This window comes from Strigops habroptila, chromosome 7 (genome assembly GCF_004027225.2).
Source record: "Strigops habroptila isolate Jane chromosome 7, bStrHab1.2.pri, whole genome shotgun sequence".
In the NCBI taxonomy this organism is placed as follows: domain Eukaryota; kingdom Metazoa; phylum Chordata; class Aves; order Psittaciformes; family Psittacidae; genus Strigops; species Strigops habroptila.
Window position 1 is genome coordinate 6,902,824 of NC_044283.2, and position 21,364 is coordinate 6,924,187.

The 21,364-nt window shown below is 35.0% G+C and overlaps 1 protein-coding gene across 1 annotated transcript; it reads right to left on the reverse strand.

The window, feature by feature from the left end:
* Positions 1–214: 214 nt before the first annotated feature.
* Positions 215–18,471, reverse strand: RNF212 (ring finger protein 212). The gene is made up of 12 exons (XM_030491895.1): positions 18,360–18,471; positions 16,769–16,830; positions 12,626–12,700; positions 9,835–9,891; positions 7,814–7,872; positions 6,632–6,696; positions 6,473–6,542; positions 5,633–5,678; positions 4,422–4,485; positions 2,608–2,680; positions 1,647–1,834; positions 215–231 (listed from the first exon to the last, which is right to left on the reverse strand). The coding sequence occupies exons 1-12, from the start codon at positions 18,469–18,471 to the stop codon at positions 215–217; spliced, it is 888 nt and encodes a 295-aa protein (XP_030347755.1).
* Positions 18,472–21,364: the final 2,893 nt, after the last annotated feature.

Genomic DNA, 21,364 nt, shown 5'->3' on the forward strand with positions numbered 1-21,364 from the left:
GTACTCCTGTTTAAAACTACTGTAGATGTTAATCAGGAAGATCGGTGATGTTTTAAATATATTATTCATGCTGAGTAGGTAGCTGGTTTATGCCAATTTGACATTTTATAGAAATTACAAATATTTTGATATCCAGAGACTGTTTAGGGCTTCTCCAGATGCTTCTTGACCAAAACAATTCACATATGTTTGCTTATCTTTCTGTTGAATGTCCTCAAAAATTAGTTGATCCTAGAATAAGAATACAAATGAAAAAAATCTTAGTAAGACTAAAGGAAAACTTCATTCATGTAAATTATTTTAGGAACTTATTCAAGGAAAAGAGAAAGTGAAAACTATCAAAAAATAAAATAAACCCCATACATTTTGATGACACCTATTACATAGCTCTTTTTAAGAATCTGAATATGCCTCTTTTTATTTCTATAAAAGAATTATGTTTCACTTTCCGCAACAACATTTTTGCCATAGTCCAATTTCAGCTACACAGGTGAATGTCCAAAACATTGTTCTGCATATGAACTGCAATTAACTTGCAAACATATAGCTCAGAAACTTCTTTTTTTTTCTTCCTATCATTTCCTTATTCCTTGTTTTTTAATTTGGTCTGCTTGTTTTAACTATCCAGAGCACCTCTTTTCTGCTTTTCTTGCTTCGCAGGAGAAACAGCCTTTATTGTCCTACTGTCTTTTTCCTTTGCTCCATCCTGCTTCCTCTTTTATACTGATATTCTGCATGCTCAACTCCATTCTTCATAAATTCTTTAATCTGCTTCCTTGATAGCCTTTGTTCTATCTCATGCACTGTTCTGGGCTCCTTTTCTAATTGCAATCCTTTTAATATCCTCACCTTTTTTTTCTATTCCTTAACACATCTTCCTTCCTGTTCTCTCCCTCACCATATGCTCATACTCTATCCATTAATTTCCTAAATGACTCCACTCATTTGTTCATTTCCATTAATATTCCTTACTTCTTAACAACCAAGTAATAACTAATACTTCACTTCTTACTCTCAGAATACTGCGGTTCCCTTCTATGTTCATTTTTTTCTCTGCTGGACATAGTGAGATGTCAGCTGTCACCTGCTTTCTCAGCACACCATTCTGTCATACAGGAACTGTTTCCCATTCATTCTTTTCATTACAGACATATTTTTTGCTTCTTTCCCATGTGTCATCTCAGCTATTTTGCTTTATTAAAGGACTCATGTTGACCATCTCAGCCTTGCTATGAATCCCACAGAGTTCACTGCACTTCTTCCACCCATGTTTTTATTTTCTCTGCTCCTTATTTGAGATTTGTTGCAAGATTATTTTTTGCCAAATTATTATATGCTTTGCAGTATTTAGAAATGGTATTTTTTCTAGAAAACGAGGGCATTATCAGCTTTAAATCTCTAGTAAAATATCATCCTGGTGTGAAGCAAGAATATATTTTCACAGCAGATATTCTATTACCCATAAGACTAAGGCAAAATACTGATCATAAACACTTTTCATATTTGGCCAATAGCCTACTTCCAATTATGAAATATCATTTTTGTGTTGCTTAATTTATTTCTCCAGTAAATAAGTAATAAGCATATGTTACACTGAATATTTTTCAGGAACTGTTAAATGTTGCTACTTTATAAAATGCACTTGCCTAAATGTTGTCTTTGCAGAAGTCCAGAGATGGTGATTGGATATCTTGTTGCAGATGGCTGTGGGGAAGGTGATGTGAATGAATACAGCTGAGGGGTTCTGAAATCCCATGACCCCATTCTACTACTTTGTGATGCAGATGATGGTGTAAGTGAACACCCACTATGTGGTAGCCTTATAGGTGTGGACCTGTTAATGAAATTAATTCATGGGTATGATTTCAGGCTACTTTCAATGTACAAGAGATTTCAAACCACCTTAAATTTATAGTGTTGATATTTTCAAAGAAATGTTATAAATTATTGTATTCTACATATTCCTTATCGGATTTTTATTTAAGACTTTTACATATTTCCAAAAGCAGAAGGACAAAACAAATTATATGAGAATCAGAGATGAAAAAAAAAGAAACTTTTTGTTATGTGTATTTTAAATTCGTGCTAGGAGGATATAATTCACTTAATGATTATAGAGAACAAGAGTTTACTTTTCCTGGAACCATTATAAGTTTTTTCTTGATGTTAATTTTCACAGTGTATTTTCAATGTCTAGATGAAAAGCCTGAAACACCTGCTGCACACTGCATGAAGATGTTCAGGTTATTCAGAAAATAGCTCTTGTGTAGATACTGTGTTGTCATCTCTGATTTTTAGAAGAATTATAAAGCAGACGCATTGTTGAACCTTCTTACTATAAAATGACTGCATTTTTTATAAAAGTACTATGACTGTAGAAGTCCACAGCTACAAGAACTCAGATTATGTCTGCACATTTTTGAAGAAAGTGATTTCAAAATACAGCCTTCCAACAATAACACATTCATATAGGTGATGGCTAGTCTGCACAATAACATTTCTTCACTTATAGAGAATAACTTTTAAATGTATAGATTAATACAGGCCAGACAAGAAAATTCAGTCTCTCACAGGAGATGGTAACATCTTAAAAAGGTATTTAATTACCTTGTAGATCCTACTCCACTATTTTGACTTGACATTACTCCAGATGACTGAGAACTTCTGTAGGATATACTACCTGTAAGAATTAAAGTTTTGAAAACATGAATTACCCATTTTACCAAAGAGATAACTTTGGAAACAAAGATCAGTACTTTAATTGCATTGTCTGGGACAAATTCATGATTGATTTATTCAAGAATTAAAAATGGTGCACAATTACAATAAGAATTGGCTGATGAAATAAAGTCACCATGCCACTTGAGAAAGGATTAAAATAGTCCTAAAAGTTAAGAATGTATTTTTACGATTTAACACAGACAAGGCGTTTGCTGAGGCATGAGTTTTCTTCCAGTAGTACCTTTTGCTGGAAAAAGATCCAGCAAAAGTAAAAGCAATCAAAAGTCCTCAGCAGTACTCCAACAGAGAGTGAAGGTGAAAAGTTGTCTTTAGGCTGAATAGCTAATGCCTACATAGAGCTTAGCTGTCACAAAAACCACCACATTACATCATTCCTGCAAATCTTTTTCTGGTTAAACACGTTACTTCCTTTAACTTCCTCTCATTTATTAACAATTATTTGACTATCAAGATAGCTCTGCTGTCCTCCAGTTCTTCAGCTATTCTTTTTTGCCCTGTCCATGTCTGAGAAAGAAACGCCATTAATCATTGTTTCTACTTGCCCTTACTTTTGTAAATATGCTTTGATTCATTTAGCTTTGACCACTGCAAAACTTTATGAGTTGATTCTGAAATGTGCTGAACACACAATTGTTCTACGTATAATTTTACTATCTAATTAAATATCTATTTATGTTTAGACACAAAAAAATAACCTCACTTTCACCATCTTGTTATGCATAAATTTATAGCCAAGCATGCAGAAGGATCTGAATACATAAATCAGACATAGCATAGAAAAAGCAGGTTTTGCTCCTTCATTACAGCTGCATTCCAGTTGCATTTGTCTTTGTTTCAGGATGTTTACACCATGTGAAAACACTCATGCTAAAAGCTCCTTTATGTGTCTGGAGATGGATTCTCTTAACTGCTGAAGCCAGGTGAAAGACTGCCTGAGAACAGACTTTTGCAGAAACGTGGTGAATGGAAAATCAAGAATGGGGGACACACATGAACTGCAGAGCATTAGGATTCCTGGGAAACTCCTTGCAAATAAACAGTACAAACTGATTTCAATAGGTTATTTGTGTCTTATTTATATCATAGTGTTACCCAAGTTCTACAACAGCCCAGGAACGAAAGGAACTACAGGGAAAAAGGTCTTATACCCTATTAGAGCAAGATGGTGAGAAAAAAAGTCATCTTTTTGAAGAAATTCTTCGTCTCAATTTCCTCGCTTTTACCAGGAAATACTTTTGTAACTCCCATTTAGTTCCCCCCCACCCCCATATGACTTTAGCATGACATTATGGACAATTTTAATCTCTGCTAACTATAAACAAATATAATTGTGAAGTTTAATAAAGGGTCAACAATATAATTTGCAAGTATGCCTGTTCTTTTCAACCATACACATCATTACAATATTCTCTTTGCAATTTTTCATTATGATTGCTCAACAAAAATCATTTTGGTTACAAGTAATTATTTACAGAATAGAGTAGGTCGGTACTAGAAAGACTTATTTCATTAATTTTTAACCTTTTCCCATCTGCTGGAATGATGTCTACGTGATAAGTTCCTTATACTTCAACACAATTCAAGTTTGCTCAGTAAATTGATAATATATGGATTTTATTTTATTAATCCTCTAAACATAATACAAATGTTATCCAGTTACAAACTTTCTTTTTACTCACCCATACGTCCATCTTGTGGTGGAGTGATTAATGATAGTCTTGTTGGACCAGTTGGTGTCTCAGGCTGAATGAATGGAAAGTTATTAATTAGAGTGCAATAAGTTCATTATTAAGGTATTTTAAGAAATAGTGTAACATTTTTGAGGTGTATAAAAACTGCAGATTTCTGGCGCTCTCCACTGCCAGTTTTCTTCATAGCACTAAAATGCAAAACCTCAAAAAAAAGTTACTATTTTTCAGACATTCTCATCAGAATACTAACATAGTGAGAACTCCCGCCTTCATTCTCATCTTAGAGATGTCATTCAAGGCTTACAATTCCCCATTCAAATATAATCTTCTAGCACTGATTTTAGACCACTGACTTCTACACTTTAGCTTGTTCTTAACATGTGAAGATAATATACAATATACACTCGTTGATGTCACAAAGCATAGACAGAAGCAAGCTGCAAACAAAATTGTTTATGAAAGGGGAAAGATAAGACTGGGTTGATTTGTGGGTTAAAAAAAAACTTTTATCCATCATAAATGAAATTTCAGGAATGTTTTTGATAATTGGTGTGATGTGAAGTTAAGATCGCCAAGTGATTCACCTCTTGTAACCGGACATCTGCAATGACAGCATTTAGGTACAGGCTGATCCCCTGAAATTCCCATTACGATCAGGGAAGAAAAACAGGAATCAGACCAATAAGCTTCCTTTAGAATGAGATCACAAATACTAATCCTTAGGTATAACCTACGGATATAGGTTATAAAGGAAACCCTGAGATGTTAGCTTGAATCTGCATTGCAGATGTCTGCATGAGGTCTGGTGAAGGTGGAAACATATATATTTCCATTTCTTAATACATTAAAACTTAAATTTAACTACAACTCTCAGTTTCATGCATTAGCAACATTTATTTTGGAAACAGTTACAACATTTTTATAACATAACCATACTGTGATTCCAGCATCAGAAGTTTAAAAGCCTGTATATGGCACGTGAAGAATATAATTCCAGAAATCAATGTTGTGATTTATTTCTCTTTGGTTCCTTTTGGGGGAGCATCTGACTTCTACTAAGCATTAAACATAGCTGAAACCAGCATGTACATAAGAATTGTTTTGAAGGAGGGCAGTATTAACTGAGTAAGAGAAATCAAAAGCAGATATATGTATATGTACATACGTATATAAACATATATACAAAAAAACCCACTTACTTTCCTCATTGGTGAAGTTATAGGATCGATCTCCATTGGCTCCAATCTTAAGCAAAGGTCAACATAAGTATGACATTGTAATAAAACTCATACATTCATTATAATGATTTAAATTACATTATATTCTCATGTTCAATTTGACTACTAATGGAAAAGCATAACATATAATGCATAACACAAAGAGTATTTAGGACTTGCAGTAAGAAAAATCTATTAATTGATTCTGAGCTTTGGTTTAGACATCTACAGAGAAATTCATTTTATGATTAGCATTGTTATTCTTGTATTTAAGTCAGAATAAATATGCATGTTTATATATGTGTCACTCGTCTCCACAACAAGTGCATTCTGTAATTTTACTTTTTATTAAAAGTAAAGTCACAGCCACAGTTGCAGAAATCTTTAAGCCTGAGCAAGCAGTATGTTCAATTTATTTAAAAGTTAATAAGCCTTACTGGAGTTCATTCCATCTAACTTTAGACAACTACAATAATCATATAGGTGTCTGTACAAGTAATTTAGGCTTTCCCTACAATCGATGGGAAGAGTTCCTCACCAACTAATCAGTCTATCTATCCAAAAACACTTTAGAATAAGGTGTATCATGCTTTAGATATTTTTCCAGTGAGTACAAAGGCTATCTATGCAAGTAGTTATTATGCAAACTTGGACAGGTAAGACCCTTCCCAGTTCTTTCATACTTACAGAATTTGCAGAAGCAAAACACAAAATCAGAAAATACACGTATTTTAAACTCACTTAAAAAATGGCTTTGTGTATAAAGCATCAGTATATTGCCACTGATAAGCTTTTTATTGAAAGTTAACAATTTGTACCTACATGTCAGAGGTGGAGGGATGTCTAGGATGAAGAGAACATGAAGAATAACCATTCTGTTTTCTTGAAGGATCTAAAGCCATTAATAAATTTCAAATTAGAACACAGCTATATCCAGTGATATGTATTCCATATTTAGTATCTTAAACCAACACTTCTTACTGGAAAATGGATTTCTACTTGTACTGGAATATGGTAGTTGTGTAGTTTGTTCAGGAGGTTTCATACTAAGAGGGAGAAAGAAGAAAAGACAGATATGAGTTAAGAGCTAGTTTGGTTAGTTCATTTGTCTAGCTGATCAATAAAGTATAAAATCAATACATTTTACCCATCAATAGCTGGTTTTAACACTACACTATTTGCCATGAAGCAAAAGAATAATGTATTAAATATAATGCAAAAAATGTAATAAAGCTATTAACTTCTTCATATTTTAATATCTGTATCAGTCATTATCTGGCCAACAAGATCAATTTAGGATAACATTATGGCAAAGTACTTTATGGAGTAATGGATGTTAAAATACAACTATTAAGTACAGTTGAGCAAAAAAATCTTATTTCAATGTATACACTTCCCAAACTTTAAAAAATATAGTTATCAAAAGAAATGTTGGCATATTTATGCTACTCACTAACAGCTATGTAAAACTGGTAAGAGTGATTTATTCAAGTAAGTATAACATAAAAAATGTTAAAAGGGAAACAACAACAAAAAAAGGTAAAGAGAGTGCAGAAATGTTAATAGTGGTGTGCCCTTCAGTTTAGTCTTGCAACTGATCCTGTTTAATATACCCCATGACTCAGGGACAGCTTGCAGTCTGTGAAATCTGAAGATGGAAAGTTCTGAAGATAGAAAGTTACATCAATATTGAGAACTACAGAATGTTTTTAAAAATGTGACTTTTTCCAACAATAATTGAAATAAAATGTAATTAAATGAAAAGTGATAGCATAGAGTGTATTTAGGGATTAACAAGATATTTAAGTTGAAAATAAATCCCATAAAATTATTAGGTTGCATCACCCAGTGAGCAGGGGGATAAGAATGCACTAGCTCTTGGCTATCTCTTCCTAAAATTTCACCTTTAGAGTAACTCCCAACTTCAGTTTTAAAATAAAGGGATTCTTTCATGACAGACTTGATTACTTGGAAGGAAATGGACCTGATGATAGAAATTACTCTTCATTTATTTCTGTAAAATATGCATCTTCTATTTATACAACAAAATATATGAGAAAGTCAAAGCAAGCATAACTTTTATATGGCTTTATCAATTAAACTTACCGATTTCTGATAACAAAGACTATTTCTCATTTACTTTTGCTGCATTAAACCCCTTACCGTTGTAGCTGATGAATTTGTTGTGTTACTTTCTGGAGAGATTCTTCCAACTTTACTGTCTGTGAGATAATCATAGATTTAAACAAAATCTATTTATGTGATACATAACTTCATTTTTATACAACTAGCATTCAAAAGTGTTGAAAGGCTGTTTTCTATTGGTTTTAATCTTAGATATCATTGCTATTCCAGATATATTGAGGGCAAGACTATAACTATTATAATGATCCATTAAACAGTCTGAAAAAGAGAAGTTTCTTTAGGGCAGTTACAAACTTAGTTTGATTACCTTTTGTTAAATGTGCTGGTAATATCGGGTAATAAATACTAAGAAAAGTGCTTAAAAATAGTTTGCTTTTATTTTTCTTCCTCTTTTTCATATCTGATATAAATGATACCAATAACTGTACAAAATACCAAATACAATGTTCCTGTTTTTCTCATTTCAGTTTCAAAACTTATTCAGTTCTTTTCAATATCTCTTTGAAATAAACTTATGAGTATTTCCTATCATGTTATAGACACAACCAAAAATATCTCTATTAAAGAATGTTATGAGCTTGCAAAATTGAAGAACATTAAGGTCAAGAACATTAGGTCAGCTCTCTAGTATGTGTATTTTTTACAGTCTTTCATTACATGATCATACATTATATTTTATGAAGGGTGTAAAACTTTACTCAATAGCCTCAATACCGCATCCATATTTTATCATTAATTTCCGTTGTGTGACCTTAGTCCTTCATTACTTCACACTTCTCATATTTTGATTTGAAGACAAATTATGAATTTTCTTGCTAACTTTTCATGCTTCTCCTCTCAGTATTATTAGAATTCTTTAATAACATTACCTGCTATACCTTTATAAAATAATATTTTTGGTTAGACATATGCGCTTTTTTTTTCAGATATGAAACTGCAAAAACGATTAAAGACAAAATCTAATTTACATAAGATCTGGTCTTTTGTATTCTTTTTTCTTTTTCCTAGTGAAAGCTAGGTTTGATTAAGATATTGACCAGTACAGATGTCAGGCGGAATGTACTTTACCCTGTTACTCTGTAGGACTAGATCATTTTGAGGCCAAAATGCCTTAAAGAAGGTGAATAACTACTTGGTTTTCAGTATCTTTGGGTCCTAGCATAACACAGAGTCTAGACTTGCCAGGAGTATGGACATCAATGCCCACATCACACACTATCCTCTGCACCCCAGTATCTGTACAACTCACAGAAATGGCAACAAAGAAGCTTTTATCAAGGTCATGAGAGCTGTTGGTTGACAGTGACAACAATGACATACTAGAAATAAAGAAGGGGACCAGAAAGAAGTTAGCTAAGCATGAGATCCCGGTTGTGAATTTCTTTATGCAGTCCTCCATCTTTCCCAAAGGCCAAGACTTGCAGAGTGGAGAGTGGCAGGAAGAAGCACTTGTGCCAAAGGGTATATTTGTGCATCTTCACTTCCCCAGAGGTCATTGCCATTTACCAAACTATTTATACTGTAAATCATTCTTGTTCCATCCTCTTCCCACTCACCTTCATCTCAAAGCCACTGGCAGGAAGACTCAGACGGAGATTATAACCCTGAGTGTGAGCATCTACTCCCACTCTCACATCCTGTGTGACTCTGCCAGCTGTGATCTAGCCTTCCCCAGCTCCTTCAGATTCCCTCCCAGTAGCCCTGAAAGAGGGAGCATTGCTAGCTGAAACCCACAGGAAGGAGACGGGTATATCATTGCACAGGGAAACTTCTCTTCCTTGCTCACCTCAGCCTCACTGTCAAACCATTTCTCCACCAAAACAGCCTCACCAGTGTGCTAGCCATAGCTCACATAGGGTGCTTAAGACAACCAGCCTCTTCTGACCCTGATACAATGCAAACAGTTCTAAAATATTTACAAATACATAAATTATTCTAAGCATTCCAACAAAAAGTGAATTTATTTTCTAAAACTAAACCATAGTAACAAGGCAAACACAAGAAACAAGAAAAAAAAGGACAATCACAATTAGAGTTACCTTTTGTCTGTGGTATGCTAATAAATGTTTACGATGTTTCTCTTGAAACTCTGAAATCTAAATATAAATATAGATATATCAAGCTTCACCTATTGACATTTATGCAGACTCAGCAAAAAAGTGATGGAGAAGAACTATTTCATGGTATTCACATATTTCTATATTTTAATAAGTATTTAACATATCTGTAAATCCTCTCCAACAAAACATTATAAGTTATCATCACTGATAAAGTCTCATAAAGTTTATTTAATCTAGTATGACCTACCCTAGAGTTGGTAGATTTATTTCACTGGATTTATGTTTTAGCACTATGTTCAATAACAAGGTAAAGACATTGGAAAGCCAGTTTAGCTGTGGTGTTTCTTATTCATTTTAGTGCTAAGCAAACTCATAAAATTAATGGCAACATAAAAAGTAATGTGTCTTACTGGCAATTATAACTTGCCTTGTAAAAATACCTTGTTAATTAAAAAATAATTGTTAGACACACTGTCTGGTGGTATGTAAGCACTTCTTGGGTCCAAATGAGGATCATAAACCATGACAGGTTAAAAGTAAAAAAATACAAGGTAGGCAAGACAAGAGCTTGAGGAACAAATTACAATAGGCAGTAACTTAGTAATAAATCTTTCTTCTCACATGTAAGAAATCTGCCAGAAAATGTGTAGAGATAGAGACAACTGAGAAGACACACTCTGAGAAGATAAACCCATAGTGGAATATCTAATTGAAATGGTTACTTCTATTTCACTGTAGAAGAGCCTGAGAGGTTCCCACTGGATACTCAACGAAGGATCAGAAGTGTCTTCAGAAGAACTGATGGAAGAAACAGCCACTCAGAAAGCAATGGCTCTGAGCTGCCTCCCACCACTTAGAAATGTGGTCTTGGGTCTATAAAGCAGAAATCTGTGGAAACATCAATTCGGTGCTCAGTACCAGTCAGAAAAGCAAATCAGATCTTAGAAGTGGTTACAAAAAGAATAGAATAGGGAGCATCATTATTCCACTTAAAGAATATAAAATACATATATGTTATTCTATCCTGAGTCTGTTTAACATCTCAGGAAGGATATGATAGGTCTAGAAACAGTTCAGATTAACAAAAGGTAGGTAAGATCTTCAGTAAAAGAATGATCACATAGAATACATGTCTTCATGACTGAAAAAAAGACGGTTGAAGACGGGCTGCTTTAGCAGTCCAAAACTAATGACTAGCACAGATGAAGTGCATGGGAATGGTTACTTTTTCATCTAAAATAGAATTTAAGAGTATCAAATTAAACTAGCAGGTAGCAGGTTAAAACCTGAAAAAAGGAAATCATCACCACACAGTGTATAAACTGTGAACCTCCATTCCACAGTATGTGATAGATTCTAAATATTCAGAAAACAACCTGACAATTACATGGGGAAAATTATCCACCAAAAGCTTTTGAATGCAAAGGCACCAAGCCCACCTTGAGAAATCCCTGTGCCACAAACCATTGAAAGCTAGGAGGCTGTGCTGAAGACATATCACTACATGCCAGCCTTGCTCTCACATGCTTTCTTAAGCACCTGCTGTTCTGACTACATATGAGATTAGCTATTAGATTAGATAAACCTTTGCCCTAACAGACTATAAATTGCTCCTGAGTCTTTTGATGCTGATAGTTCTGAACATACCTTAAGGCCTTAATTACACTTCAGTATGTTCCCCATAGGTTATCTCAGGCTACAGAAAATCCACCGTAGTCTTTTGTGACTGTGACCTCTTTTTTCTTTCTTTGACAGAAGTTTGTGTTCACCTGAGATCAATTGGTGGTATAGCTGTCTGGATTTGTTCAGAATAACTGCTGATCATTGTACATGCTGTTAAACAGCGTGTATGGAAGGACCTTGTGTCACCTATGCATCTTAGGAGGAGGAGTGCTGAGGAAAGGAAACATGTTCAGCTTTGGAGAAGTTTGTGAAGCATGGAGCAGAGCAAATGTGAATCCATAATCACCACTGAGGAAAGCACCTGATCTTCCCTGGGTTACTTTTCTGCTGGATCAGGAAGCTAACCACAAGATGAAACAAGTACCAGCCCAAGGGAGACAAGAATACACAATGAAGGTTGCAGGAAGGTTCAAGGAGAATGTTCTACAGTTCAACCTGGAGTGGTTGAAACTGCCACTGAAATGTTCAGTAAGAGGGATGAGGGCAAGTCCAATAGCCAAGCTGAAGAGATGCAGAAAACAAGCAGCTCAATGGGGGTTTATATGTATTCATTTAATGCAGACAACTGCTAAAGTTCTGGACTGGAAACTGAGCCTGAAGAAAGGGATCCTGCCTGGAGTTTACAAAAAGCAGGAAGGAAAGTTATCTTGGAATCATTTATTGCTTCTGTCTGAAAAAGCAGACCTGGTTTGATGAGAGAGAGAGAGAGAGCATTCAGCTCAGGACTTTAGCTAGCTCAGGTTTTTGCTGTGTAACTTTTTATTGCTATAATTAGGGCACACTATCTGGCCATGTTTAAGATTATGGCAGATCTAATTTTTCATTGTATGGCATTGAAAGTGATTTTACACTATTAAAATAACCAGACCAGTAGTCCTCAGAGAGAGCTTGAAAACATAAGCAGTGACCATGATGAATAATTTATGCTTTCTTAAGAGCTTTGAAGCTGTGGAATTAAGAAAGTAAAGATAGTAATGGGCATACATTCACTTTCAAGCATTCATTCATATATTTTTCCCATTAATACAAAAATCAGTAGAGGTCATTCATTATTTTACAGAGTTAAAAAGGTTTAAGGCAGATTCACCTGTGTTATTTCTTTTGAATATTTCTTGCATAACGTATCTATTTCCATGAACAGTGATTGAATATCAGGACTTGTCTACCAAGAAAAGAAAGTGTATTAAGGTTAGCACTTATATTTGCAAGTTATATTAAATAAATCATTTTGAGAAGTGTTCCTTAAATTGGTTGATGTATATAAATAAAAAAAGATCAAGAGTAGGATGATACAGAAATTGAAAACAAGCCCAGTTTTATTTAATGCCCTTATTAACCATCTGGAAGGTTTTCTGCTTTTGTTTAAATATATTATATACATATATATTTATTGTAACTAAGGCAGTAACAATTTCCAGAAGACATTCAAGACAGATGTTGTGGTTCTCTGGAAGACACATTGCCTTCAGACAGACAGGTTTCTGGAAGTCCCTTTCTGGGCTTTTTGGCTCTCACCATCCCCAGCCACATGGATGCATCTTACAATCAGTTTTGTTTCAAAGTCCTATTTCAGAATAGTTCCAGTACTGGCTGGTTTTTTTTTTCTCTCCTGCGTGTCTATCGTAATATAAGGAAAAAGCCCTAAAATGATAGTTGAATTTTCCAAATATTTTATGACTGAGTCTTTCAATCAGAGATCATGATATGGCCTCACATATGGCCATCCGTGTTTTTAGAAAATGCTGAGTAAGTGCTCTGTGCCTAAGTTATCATTGTAATAAAGATATATTTACCATTCATGGTGAGAAATAAATTCCACAAAATATTGAGTAAATTTCAGAATAATAGTGGCATTTGGACAATTATCCAAATCTACAAATCAATGTAGATAACCTAGTTAAATGTCACTTGAATCTAGAATACATGTACTTCTAATTTATTCATAAGAAAAATAAACAAAATACAATGCCAAATAGTTACACTAGTTATAGTACTACATTAAAATAGTACATTAGTAAAAACTAACAGTGCTCACATTTCAATTACCTTCTACTGTAACAGTAAACAGCTTACAGCTTTTAAAAACAAGGAATCTAGCCAAAAAAATCTACAGCTACATGTAAACTGTAAACTGGAAGGTCCTTTTTGATATATTGTGATTGTATGATAGAATGCAGGTTTGTGACTAGTCTATTTGCATAAAAAACGAAAAGAAAAATCCCAACATATTTAGATGACAAAAAAAGATTGTCCCAGAAAAAAGCTATCCTTCATGTAAGAAACCACATTTCAAAATGCAGTCAAAAAGAACTGAAACTGTTGCAGGCAAAATGTAAATTAATCCCAGAAATACTAAACAATCTTGAAACATTTTAAAATTACAAAAAAAAAAAAAAAAAGAAAGAAAAGTGAATTTTTGAAAGAAATAAGAAGTGGGCCACCTGTGAATGAAGCAACAGTTTTCTGGAGTACTAAGAAAATAGAAAGAGAAGTGCAATCGTTGAAGTTAAAAATATTCCGTTGAAATAAAAAAGAATTAGGCTTTGCTCCACTTGGAAATGCACAAACATATAGAGAGACAATATTTTTACCTACTCCAAAAATAGTATAGCAAAAAGTCAAGCATGCAAGAATAAATAACAGCTGCATTTGCCAAACCGATTTTCAATGTGTGCTTAAATTATATACTTATATATTTATAATGATAAGAGGGAACTGTGTCTCATATGTATGAAAAATAATTATGTGACGAGCTACATTACTAACCTGTATTTGCAATGGATTTATATCTTTTGTTCTTTATATTCTGACATCAGCTACTTCAATGTCCTGTATAGCAATTCATCTCAGCAAAGATGGCATGCACTCTTTGGTTAATGTAGAATCATGCATGTGGCTGCCAAACGCACTTCTGGTTATTGATGAGCTGTACTTGCACTGCTCTCACTAGGGACACTAAACTGCTTTTCCTTGCTTTCCCTAGCTACTAATTTTTATAGAACTCACAGGAGGAAATTAATTGTATTTGAGACTTCCTCTGCCTTTTTGAATTTGGTTGACATTAGCCAAAGCATTCAAAAATTTCCACAGGGTGAATTGGCAGACAGAGAAAGAGAAAAGCAGATAGTACAGTCCAACTTATCTATGGTATTTAAGTAAAGAAAATACCAACAAGACAATAAAATACCATCATATTCATAAAAATACATTTGCCACCTCTAAAATGTATTCATGAGGAGGCAAGCTCTAGAAACCTATTTAGGGTCCTAACAAAACAGTGACCTTGGTTTAAGTACCTCTCAGATCTGAAAAAAATATAAAATCCAATGAGCTTCGTTGCTGATGTAAAAACTCTTTAAAATAAAGGTTTGTTGAACACTATTTATATTTTATCTGTTGCACGGAGGAGTAGCAGATGTTAATATGATATTCTGAAATAATGAACAGCGAGATTCTGATTTATCATAACACTTAACCATCCTCTGGGAAAAAGCAAGTGTGAATCATGAGACATAGAAGGAAGATGTAAAGGTGACAAGCATGCATTACTGTAAAGATGAGAATATTTAATGTGTAGATGTTGATTGGCCCAATATACAATTTAATGAGGAGTTTTAACACATTTATAGGACCTCCTACTCATTAGGAATTCTTCCATTGCATCAAGCTCATAAAGCTTACCAGGTATGTTTCCACTTGGGCTCCTGAATTATAGAGTCATGACTTTTTTATATGCACCTTTAATTATCATTCCAATCATTTTATCTGTTCTTAATCAAGGCTAAGCAATCATCATTAATGTCTTTTTTAAAGAATATGGTAATTTGCTTCCTTCCATTCCTCCAGAGCAGTAGCGGGTTCTAATGAAACATCTAATATTTTTGTTAGTATCCCAATCATTGCATTTTTTAATTCCTTCAGTATTTTTTAAGTAAATTGTCAAGTTTTGTTGAAATGCTGCAATTTAAGACTGATCTAACTTGAAAATTAGCTTTATTTTGAGCAAGGTGTTGGACAAGATGACCCCCATAGGTCCCTGACAAACTAAATTATTCTGTGACTGAAATTCATAACAAAACTTGCTGCCAAATTAGTCTGAGATTGAAAGCTTAATAAAATACCTCCTTTAGGAGTTTTATGAGGGTTTTTTTTTATTTTTTAAATTTGATTGTGTGCATTGTTCCTTTCTATTATGTTTGCATTCTGTTAGTTTGCTGTAATGTTGTATTTTTGGTAGCATTGTCTTCTTCATCCTGTTTCAGTTCTGCAAGATTCTGTGTCTACAAAAATGAAATGTAGTGTAACAGCTTTTTATTTTTGTATATACAGTATGTATAGTTAAATTACAGTATGTAGAGTTAAAGATTTCTGTATTTAGATATAGTTCAGCTCAGTTTTAAACATATCTAGCGAAATCATGCCCTCCTTCAAGGTCACCTCTTCAAGGTTAGTCCCAAATTTTCCTCTATTTCATATACATGATTGCCTCATAGGACATTATATGTTAGCTATGTTGAATGCTCTTAGGATTTTAATTCTATCGCTGTAAGGCAGGCTTGTCTCTTAGGCAGGCATCAATCTAGGAAAATAGAAATGTTTTCCCAATCCATTTTGAAATTAGCAAAGGAGAAGATGGTTCCTGAGAGAAATAGGAAAATTAAATCTTTCTAATGATAACTTAAGCAAGGGAATTAAAAGCTATTAATTCTGTAGTGAATAATGAGAATTCCCAACAATATTTCAGATCCTCTCTTAATCACATCGCCATGAGGAAAATAGTTAAGCTTAAAAGAAAACAAGGAAAAAATCCCAATATGCTTGAAAACATTGAAGCACCACCATACAGATTTTCAATTCAGCCCATTACAGGAAATAATTCATTACAGTCCACTTTCTCTGATGTACAAATGCCAAAGTCAATAAATACTTTTTCTCATTTTTAAAGTAGTCACTGATGTTACACTGTAGCCAGTCACGTTTCTGGAAAAGGTTGGAGTGATTTACAGTCCAGCAGAATCTGAAAACCTAAAAAGGCTCTGTAGGCTTTTATTTGAAGAAATTCATAAAACTAAAAGCTGTAGAGTGCATAAGTATCTGAAGTCTACCAGCCTATTATCAGTAAATATTCATGTCACAGTTGGCAAAAAGAAGGGAAGTATTTTGTAATGCAAATAAGTTAGCTGTTAAGCAAACGACACATTAATGTAATAGAATACTAAAGTTCGTTTACCTGTTGTGAAAGGACTAATGTACGACAAGGAGTTCTACAGATCAAACATTCCTCTTTTTTGCCTGCAAGGTAAAGACAAATTTAAAATATACATCAAACTGAATAGATACTGAATACATTTTTAATAGAATATGATGCCTAAACTTTTCTTTGGAGCCTGTGGAAGGAACCTGCAGGTCAAACAAGAAATACAAATAAACCTGAATAAAGAATTTGCTTCTATAACCATTACACACGGTTGCATGGGGACCATGTGTGTGAATGTCATCAGGTATTACTCTTGCAAATAAGCATTCATGTAAATGATTTTATGAATATAATTAGTATCAGTGAATCAAGTGACTTTCAGTTCTGTTGATTTAAACAGGACTACTTGCCTGGCTTAATTAAATATATGCTTAAGTGCACTAACGAATTAGAGTCAACCCTATATATGGCTTTAGATTGGGGCCCAATCTGGCTCTCTCAACAAACTATATGAAATCTTAACTTCAAAAAATTAAGTATTTTACCTAGTGAATTTTTCCAGTGAAATATTAATCAAATTACTTTCTAAAACTTCATAATTTTTTTAAATATGTCTTTGATTATTTGCAAACATATTAGCAAATATTTCTAGTAAATGCATATTGCTACAATATTTATAATTTATAACATCTTTAAAGAGTAAATACATTTTAAACCTGATATTATCAATATTACTGAATTCACAGCAAAAGGGGTTTTTTTCTGCCAAACAGTATTAAAAGCAGAAAGAAAAACTGTTTTTCAGGTTCTAGGAGCCTATGAGTTGTATTTAGAGGCTGCATTTTATGATTTTCTCTCTCCTTAACAGCAACCCTGGGAGAACTTTTAGTCAAAAGTTCTCTGAAATACAGTGACCTTATTCTGTGTGCCCTTAAAAAAAACCCAGGGTTTTTGTCATGGCCACAGGGGAAAAACATTGATATTCGTCTGCTACTTTTTTGTTTTGAAAAGCAACTTCTTTATTCTGCTATCTTTTCCACAGATCTTCATCTAAGCACATCACAGGAGTCCCAGAATATGACCCAGGAATTGTCTATAGCGCACGAGAGTTTCAAAACATCATCTCCAATACTCCAAACACTGCTGAAAATGTTCTGTTTCAGTGACAATACTGAGATATACGTCTTCATACTCTTTGCAAAACCTGCACTAAACAAATCCTATGTTCTGCAAACTGCTCTTTCACTAATGAAAAAGCATGCCCTTTCCAAAATTAGACAGAACAGAATGCCATCTTTGGGTGTTTTTTTTACAGTACAATCATGAATCATTAGCATTCAGACACAACTTTTATTAGAGCCTCCAGTTTTCTGTGTCTAAAGGCTTGCTCTCAAAGCCACATCGCTCCAGCCAGATCCATCTGGAGGCAGACACAAGCGGTTTTTACTGTTTAAAGAAAATCAATAGCAAGAATTTAAAAGGTTTATCAATAACATTCGATTGAGAAGCAGAAACGCTCAGGCCTTTTTCCACAGTGTGTCAGGAATGCTAATGGTTAAGGTAAATGTGTACACATCAGCAGCTGAAGCAGGGGGCAAGCCGCCCTGCCTGCAGCAGCCATTACCTTTCTGGAGGCAGACTTCACAGATAACATGCCCACAGCTCGTGAGGCTGAACTGTGGGGTGGGCTTGCAGGGCTCACAGAGGCAGACATTGCAGAATATGGGGACAGACATGGGGTGCAGGGGCAGGAGGGCCCAGCAGAGAGCTGGCAGCTCAGGCAGATGCTGGGGTGAGGCCTACAGGCCTCCCACCGCCATGTTCCTCCTGCTGAGGCTCCTCCAGGCACTGAGGTGGGGGCTGGCAGTGCCCCTCCCACCCTGGGGGGCCTGCGGTCAGCAGGGTTTGACCCTCACAGCCCCATAAATGAGGTTTTCTTGCCTTTCACTACCAAAGCAGGGAAAGTGCCCATACAGGGGATCCTCCCTGAGAGATTTCCCCTTTCCTTCCTCAAATGTGGGCAACTGATGTCAACCAACACCCAGGGCTCTGGGTATGTGCTTCCCCATGAGCTCTGTACTCCTCATAGAGGCAGCCATGCAGCAGGGGCTGCCTCTAAGTCAGGACAGCAGGTGTGTGGAAAATGTGGTGTTTTTTTCACTCTTTTAAGTCATAGAATTGTTTGGGTCAGAAAGGACCTTAAAACTCATCCAGTTCCAACCCCCTGCCACGGGCAGGGACACCTTCCACTAGAGCAGGTTGCTCCAAGCCCCTGTGTCCAACCTGGCCTTGAACACTGCCAGGGATGGGGCAGCCACAACTTCTCTGGGCACTCTGAGCCAGCGCCTCACTACCTTCGCAGTGAAGAATATCTTCCTTATATCTAAATCTCCCCTGTTTAAGCTTGAACTCATCACCCCTTGTCCTATCGCTACAGTCCCCAATGAAGAATCCCTCTCCAGCATCCTCATAGGCCCCCTTCAGATACTGGAAGGCTGCTCAGAGGACTCCACACAGCTTCTCTTCTCCAGGCTCTGCGAAGGTTATTAATTTACTGTCACAGGTTTGTTGCTGCTTCTTTGAGTGAGGAAAAAAGAGCAAAACAAGGAGATTTGAGTTTCATTTCTTAGCCTGAAAAAAACCCCAGGGCTTGCTAATTTCCCTTGATGAAAAATTTATGGGAAAATTCCCTTACAGACCTTCTTGCAGTGCAGGCTGTAGCTCTGGGTACAACAGAGACACAGACTGCACAGGAGCAACCTTCGGCTTTTAACTGCATAAAGAATACTGACCCCAAAGTGCTTCCCAAAAGAGCTATGATTCAACTTCTACTTTATAGAGTTAATTAAAAATTTTGAAGGAGACTGAAAATATTTCATCAAAGCAAAGATATTGAATTATTATTATTATAGATAAAAAATGAAGTACTTTCAAGATATAGGCGAGGCTCCAAGTCTCAGTGCTGGTTTGAATATAGACTTAATTAATATAGAGGAACATAATCAGCTCCTTTCTGATTCTGACATCGTGCCTGTCATTTTGGTTAGAAGCTTAAGTGTATTTTAAATGAGATAAGTTTGTCATTGGGATGTAGTTAGGAACCTTACACTAAATATCAGCTAAATTCTGAACCACAACCTTGTAGCAACCCTTTATTAAACTTTCTTCTTTGTCTTCATATACCATATAGTTTTAACACATCTTTCCATCTTTCCCAGCACCAAAGATGTTATTACAAGACATATTGTGTGTGAGTGCTCTATAAAAGTGAATTTAATAACACTTATTTCAATTTAATAACACTTGTTTCAAGGGCGTTTCAAGTGACAACTCTACAGTCTCAGAATTTTTAAATATAGAGGACACCTCAGTGAGTAGTTTTATGAGATTTAATTTTGGTTGATGCAGTCTGTAGAGCATTGCTTTTTGTCTCTACTTTGTATCAGCTTTATTCGCAGCTGTATTTTCATTCTCATGCTGGAAATGTAAGTGAACTTAAAGGGCAATGTTATTTCCTTGCTAATGAAAGCAAAAGCTGAGAAGATAGAAAACAGAAAAAAAGCAGTGCTTTTGAAACAATAATTGGTCTAGAGATATTTCAGCTTTTACCACCTTTTAGATTAGTGAAGGGTCTGGAAAGAGAAGTAGGAAGCCAAACTACAACATTCTGCTATCACAGTGCTCCCAAGAAACTTTTTCAAGTTAATTATATGTTAATCAAGTGCTGAGATAGGTCATGTTATAACCACCTCCAACCCCTTCTTATACTACTGCTGCTTTATCTGAATTATTAACCACAGCTTTTGACTTTTAATTACGATACTGTAGCTTGCTCTACTAGTTGTACATAAACTAGCTAAATTAAGGCCTAAAGATATATACAACCAAGTTGCAGTAAGTGAAATGTGAATACACGATTAAGTCAAAAACTGGCAAGCTCCTTAGGCAGTCATCATATGGTTGCTGAATAATTAAAATAGAAATAATTTTCCAACACAGAAACAGACTGAAGAATTTAGTGTAGTAATAACTTAAAATAAAAAATATAGTCACAAATTCAGTGTTTATGAAGAAACCTGTAATTTGGCTGACTTTGGCACGCTTCATAAATACCATAATTTCCATAAACAGCTGTGAGAGAGGTCTGATCTCAAGTCAATAGCCTAATGTTTAGGGCTTATCTGGAAGTAAAAAGTAAGTAAAATTCCAAATTGTTTTTCTGGGTTTCTCTCTTCCATGGTAATTGCTGAAACCACTGATCGTAATCTTAAGGGTGGGCTCCACTGTCACTTAAAACTTTGAATATTTGAAAAGAAAACATTCACAATTACATTTGAGGAAAAGCTGGGTGTTACAGCTAGGTGGAGTTCAAGACACTGACAACAAATTAGGCACCGCAGGGAATATAGTTCTATCTCTGCCTACTATCTGAATCTTAGTCAGTCTGAAATGCTGAACTGTTCATGATAGTACCGAAGAAGATTACAAAGCAAGTAGAGAGACTTAAAATATGAAGTTTGGGGTTTTTTAAATTTATTTCTATTTTAGATATAACAATCCTGATTTGAAATTAAGTGCTGCCTCAATCACTGAGCTCTTTTAGATTTAGCTTTACATCTGTAGGGGGGG

Coding starts and splice junctions, on each gene's coding strand:
- RNF212 (XM_030491895.1), bottom strand. CDS start 18,471: ATGTCTGTCCCCATATTCTGCAATGTCTGCCTCTGTGAGCCCTGCAAG. Junction 9,892..12,625: donor ATTCAAAAGAAATAACACAG/GTGAATCTGCCT, acceptor ATTTATATTTAG/ATTTCAGAGTTTCAAGAGAA. Junction 1,835..2,607: donor AGTGGAGTAGGATCTACAAG/GTAATTAAATAC, acceptor TTTCATTAACAG/GTCCACACCTATAAGGCTAC.